The following is a 6,162-nucleotide window of genomic DNA, read 5'->3' as shown; positions in this document are numbered from 1 at the left end:
TCATCCGAGTTCAGGAAGCTTCTCTCAGTCAAAGTGTATTTAATGTTTTTGACAGGATGATATTTCACACTGATGTGAGAGAGGTTTCTGGCTGTAATAATTGTCACCCATGTGCAGATTTTCCACAATTAGTTGATTGGCTGATTATTTGTTTTGCTCTATTCTCAGCTTTTCCTCTATAATAACATTGGGCAGAGGAGCCTCGGTACTACAATCGGTAAGACTTCTTTATTTTGTCATTTTTAACTTTGATACTAATCACATTAAAAACATCTTGTTTAAAAACAAATGTTTACTCAAATTACATTCTTGTATAATGTTTAAGAGTTTATGACACAATATTATGGAGTGTATGTAGCGTATGGTCATGATTGTAAACTGGTCACTTTGCCAAAATCAAAGTAAAAAAATTCAAGAATATGACGGAAAGAGGAGACAGGAAGTATTGCACAGTAAAGCACTTTTGATAATCAAGACGTCTGGAAATTGATCACAAGATGCAAGATTTCATTGATTTATTGATCATGTTTTCAGTAGAAAGAAAGATTTCAGAGTTATTAATTCATTATTTGAGCATAGATAACTCACAGATTCTTTGCTTACATTGACCTGAACTTAGCTCGAACTGAAAATAGATTAGATAGGGTTGTTTTGGCTTCAGGTCTCACTTATACTTTTTCTTTCTGTGTAGGTATGCTGTTATTGTGTGGAGCCCTGGTGAATGGACCTTATGCTCTTATCACAACTGCTGTATCTGCTGACCTGGTAAGGTCTAAGGCATCATAGGAAATCCTTTGCTTTACTTAAAAATGTCTCCGCCATTGGCATAATGATGCTTCCGTTGCCACAGGGGACACACGAGAGTCTGAAAGGAAACGCCAGGGCGCTGTCGACAGTGACTGCAATTATTGATGGGACAGGATCAATAGGTATGCATATCATTACTAAACGTTAAAAAATCTTGAGCTTAACTCTTTCATCTGTAATTATCATAATAACTAAGGAACAAACGAGTTGGTTAAGTCAGCAGAGGATTTTAAGCCTCTTTTGTCTCAAAAAAAGCCCAAAATCCTCCAGATGTCACCTGTTCAGCACCAAACTGCAGACAGGTAAAGTTAGCACCCATCTGTTGATCATGGTGGAACCATTTAGCCTTTAAAAGTGTTTGTATTGCCCTCAGGAGTTGGTGGACACTAAAAATAGAGCTTACATCTTACTGTTAGTTTGTTTGCCCATGAACTCCTCCTGTGTGAACAGGAGATGAGAAACGAAACCCGACACGCAGGTACATCTTATTCCCCTCAAGGTTTTTTTCTATATCCGATGTTATTATGATGTCATCAGGTTGCCCAGCAACCACTTGCCAATGAGGCAGACATTGGACTTTACTCCAAGTTTACCAATGGCACCATATAAAAGCACTGTATGATCTGTAATTTCACAAAAATGACATCTATAATGTATATCCATAAAACTTTAATTAGGCTTGATGCGTCATCATGTTGCCTAGCAACCACATAACAAAAGACTAAACAGTCCTGTAGCGTGGTCATGTACTAGTATTCATATCATACTCTTTATAAAACACGGAGACTATTAGTTCTAATATAATTAATGCATCCTTGCATTTCTGTCCACATTTGTCTCATGGTTTAAATTAAAATTAAAAGCGTACACAGAACATAAACAGTTATTTTGTCTTTTGTACTCAGGACAGCAGTTTGTGTAACTGTAAAAAAGAAGATGGAAACTGATGAAGTCCTGAGAGACTAGAAAAATTGAGTACTTAATGTGTGATTTAAAAGGAAATGGCTATTTTTCCATTTTGTGTTTTCCCTCCTGACTTTTTCATTTAAGTCTGAATAATTCTTGACGACTTTATGCGTTTACACTTAATGACTTATTTTTATGCTCTCTGCAGGAGCTGCACTGGGTCCTCTGCTGGCCGGTGTGATCTCACCAACTGGCTGGAACAATGTCTTCTACATGCTCATCTCTGCTGACGTTTTAGCCTGCCTGGTCAGAGAGCAATCTTTATCTGTTCACTCACATAGAATAAACTTGTTCCTTTTTAATGCAAATGCCAACCAGTTAATTTACAGGATTGTTGTGGTGGTTCATCCTAAATTTATTATTGTGTCAGCATAAAACCGCTGAGAATGGCTCCAAACATTCTCAGCGGTTTTATGCTGATACAAATGTATACGAGAAAACGATATTAAACATTGTACACTCACTGGCCACTTTGTTAGGTACACCTGTTCAGCTGCTTATTAAGGCAAATATCTAATGAGCCAATCACACAGCAGCAACTCGAGCATCACAAACATAAACGTGGTTGTTACCAAGGTGTGCCTAATAAAGTGGGTGAGTGTAACACAACAAAGACAACAAAATTGACAGCTAAAGTTACCAAACAAACAAAATTACAACCTTACAAACGAATTTAGTAATTCATTCATTTAACAAAGAAATAACGTGCAGTGGGCAGGATGAATCAACAGTGTTCACATTGAAAACATAAGCAGACTGGTGTGAGGTAGCAAAACAAAGCATGTCTGAATAGGCAAAAAAATGAAAAGGTAACTTATTGCAGTTGGAAGGTTTTTTTAACAGCTTTCTTTGGTACAAAATGGACATTAAAGGAAAAACTGCTCAGAACTTCTTATATAGTATATCTATATAGTTTACTTTAAAAATAAATTGGCACCGGTGAAGCTGGCGTCTTGAATAAAGGAGCCAGCTGAGTCTGTGAAACATCTGAACATACAATTCTGCCGAGTCGGTTATATTTACCACAAACATGGTACCAGTCTCATGTCATAATAGTCCATTATTGGCAATGTAAGTTACATGACGAGTCTTTGTGTAACATTACTGGTATGTTACTGGTGCAATGCAGAATATCGGTGCCTAAGTCGAGACGTTGCCGCCGCGAAGCTAACCTCAATTCACTTGATTTATGTTGAGAAAAGGAGCAAACAATAGTTTGCCAATGCTGTCCTGTGGACCTTTATTTCACTAAGCTCCACATGGAGCCTTTTTTATTCCTAATGATTTTTAAATATTGTGGTTTGTGAGTATGCCAGAGAACTTATGAGAACCACTCAAACCCCCAACTGACACTTCTTTTGTTTGGCTCCAGTTTTTGTCCAGGCTTGTTTACAAGGAAGCTCAGAGATGGTGTGGGTGTGGACCCAGAGCCAGAGGGTGAGTATCATCGTCAACGCCACTGTCTCTTTTTTCGACCTTTACCTTCTTTGTTTACATTCATTTCGGGGAACCCTAGAGATTAAGTAAGCCAATACAGAAAAGACTGATGTTTAAATATGTTTAACACAGCCGGTAAAAATGGAACACAATAGGAAGGCTTTTTACAAAAAAGCCTCAGTTTCTCTAGAGGTTGCATGAAAAGAAGGATGCCTGTGCATTAAAAAGGGAGCTGGGGAAATGTATTAGGATCGTTAATATAATAACTGGAAGCAGGTGGAAGCCACTAGCCTGGCTCTTCCCAGAGGCAACAAAATACACTTTTGAGAAAAAGTAAAGCACAGGAATTAGTTATATTGTGCTAGTTTAATCCAACCCTGAAGTAATTTGTTTTCCTCTGTAAACCTGAACACATCTGCACAGTAATCCAGATTAGGTGTTTTATTATAAACATGAGTCATTTATTCTTCAGAATATACTCACAGAATGAAATGAAATAATCTGAAATCAGTGCATCTCTGTTGTTTGCTGCTAAGCTAACAGTCTAGCATATGATTATAGTATTGGTTTTTCTGATCAGCCTCTACCTGCAGGAATTTTGTCATCCTCTAAACTAACTGTGACTTTTTATTGCAGGTTCAATGAGCTCTGAAATCAAAGTGAAAACCAAAACACACAAAGGGAGGAAACAATGATGAAACTGACCTCACCGTACAACCAACTAACTCTTTTTTTTTAACTTCCAACTTGGACAATCTTCTGCTGGGCTGATGATTGAAGCCTTCTAACTGTACGACAGTATGCTTCTATAAGGAGACAAATGTCTTTTTGAGGACTAATCCACTCATTCTTACTTGTTTTTAATGTTCTTTTAGCATTAAATGGTTTACACTGTTTTTTTTCTTATTGGGTCTTTTTTTTGTCTCCTTGGTGTTTGTGCCCTTTCAATGGCATTTTAGGCAAACAAGCTGGAACACTGGCTGAGTCAGAAACTGCTTCAGAGGGTTTTACATGCAGTAGAAAGTCACCGTGTAACTGAAAACTAAGTGTAAGGAACTAAGTAAGAAAGTTTTGTGATTTCAAATTTGGAAATTGGCTAACACTTTATAAAGTGGCCGTGGCTAACAGGGTTCGTGTAACGTGCCACGTGTGTAGTCAGTACAATCAGTGGTGTGAAAGGAGAGAAGTGATACTGTAAATAATTTTAAATACTACAGGCATAAGTACACTGTAATAAAATTTAAGTTGTGAATAAGTAATTTTAAGTACTGTTTAACATTTTTCTTGATAATTTTGCAGAAAAACAAACAATATTTCCGTATGTTACATTGCAAATACGTTGTACTTTTCAATGTTTTGGTCATATTATGAGCTGGTTTAACCTTCCAGAGCTTCCAGAAAATTAAAAATGACTTACCTACAAATGCAATTTTATGTAATTTTAAGTAGCTAAGTAAGTAATATGACCCCAGCTACAAAAATACAGCGGAAACTATTGTGAAATATTGTGTTTTTGCCCCAAATAACATGAAATTGCACAATACTTAAATTACTAACAGTATAATTTGTGTCTCCTTTATTTTCTTGGAAGTTAGGCAAGGTCATGTCAATCTACGGCCCATAGTACGACGTACTTATGATGAAAGCTGGGGAATTATTGATTGTTTTTCCACAAAATTACCAAGAAATTAACTACACAGTAGTTTACTTGTAGTTAACTAAAGCTAGAGACTGTTGGATCAGATGGTTTTACCAGTCTTGCATGAGGCATGGGGTCACGAAGCTACTTCCCTGAAGCTTTTCATGTTAACTTTTTGAAGGAAGATTTTTTTAAGTTGAATAAAAATGCTGTCAGTTCTGCTGCTGTATGTGGTAGATTTAAACTAAAAGAGACGATCGGTTTCTAGTGTAGATTATTGAACAGCAAACAGAAAAATTATTTTTTCTTATATTGTTTCTTAACACTGTAAAGCTAAACCGCCAGAAATGCAAACTTTTTTGAAACTTGAATGTTTATTAAGCCTCCTGACAAATAAAAAAAGAAATTTGCACATGATTTTGCTACATCTGGCATTTCTGTGTAATATATTGCTTACAGTATGCATGTGTCTGATTGTATACGTCAGGCTTTTCAGGTGAAAAAAAGTCACACTGATGTAAAAGCCATGTATCAAATATGAATAACCTGACATTGCAGAGTTAAAGAATCAATACCATGAAGTGTTTTTTAAACCACAATGGATGTGCCTCATTCACTGCCAGTTAAAAATAAATATTTGATTTTATAGGATTTCCTTACTCATGGGGATATATGAGGGTGGTGAATGACAGGAACATAAAAGCTGCAGCTGAGATGACGATGCCTGATGCCCTGAGGCAAAACTGCAAATCTGAGATTTTTAACAATCTGTGCAAATTATGCGATATTTAAGCCGGAGCTCAAACTGGAAATTTTCCGGTTTTTGGATGTTTGCATTTGGTGTTTAATTGGGAGGTTCAGATGTGGGTTACAGTAAGATTTCATGGAATTGAACACGTCAGTTGTTTATGCACACTCTGAGACTTGGGGAAACTTGAGTATAAGATATTAGACTGAGATATTGTCTAACTAAAGATATTACTGTGCGGTGGATGTGGGTGATTTTAATAATATGTTATTTATTTCTTTGTGTGAGTGCATATTTACCTCCTGCCTTGGAGAGAATAAATTAAAATTCAGTGCATCTCAAAAAATGTGAAATTTGAATTTCTTTTTTGGTAATTAATTATAAAAATAAACTGTTCGAAAGTCTTGAGTCACCCCTCACCACTTTATATTTTGTGTTCAAGAAACTAGACATGTCATTTTTAAAGTATCCTTGAAAGTGTTTCTTTGGACACTGTCTACTTTTCACTTATCAGTTAATCTATCAACTTTTCACTGAAGCCTCATCAGAAATGGGCTCAGTGGCA

At 36.4% G+C, this 6,162-nt stretch overlaps 1 protein-coding gene across 1 annotated transcript in view; it reads left to right on the top strand.

Moving 5' to 3' along the window:
• Nucleotides 1-4,106, top strand: part of slc37a2 (solute carrier family 37 member 2) — a 19,110-nt gene extending 15,004 nt beyond the window's left edge. The window contains exons 13-18 of the mRNA XM_005748336.1: nucleotides 169-217; nucleotides 692-765; nucleotides 851-929; nucleotides 1,922-2,019; nucleotides 3,146-3,210; nucleotides 3,847-4,106. Of these exons, the coding sequence (XP_005748393.1) occupies nucleotides 169-217; nucleotides 692-765; nucleotides 851-929; nucleotides 1,922-2,019; nucleotides 3,146-3,210; nucleotides 3,847-3,862 (381 nt within the window). The 3' untranslated portion in view covers nucleotides 3,863-4,106. The remainder of the gene's footprint in view (nucleotides 1-168; nucleotides 218-691; nucleotides 766-850; nucleotides 930-1,921; nucleotides 2,020-3,145; nucleotides 3,211-3,846) is intronic.
• The last annotated feature ends 2,056 nt before the right edge of the window (nucleotides 4,107-6,162 follow it).

The sequence above is a fragment of the Pundamilia nyererei genome, unplaced genomic scaffold (genome assembly GCF_000239375.1).
Source record: "Pundamilia nyererei isolate P.nyererei 1_Seehausen unplaced genomic scaffold, PunNye1.0 scaffold00219, whole genome shotgun sequence".
Lineage (NCBI taxonomy): Eukaryota > Metazoa > Chordata > Actinopteri > Cichliformes > Cichlidae > Pundamilia > Pundamilia nyererei.
The sequence above is the reverse complement of the archived record's forward strand: the minus strand, read 5'-3'. Positions and strand labels throughout refer to the sequence as shown.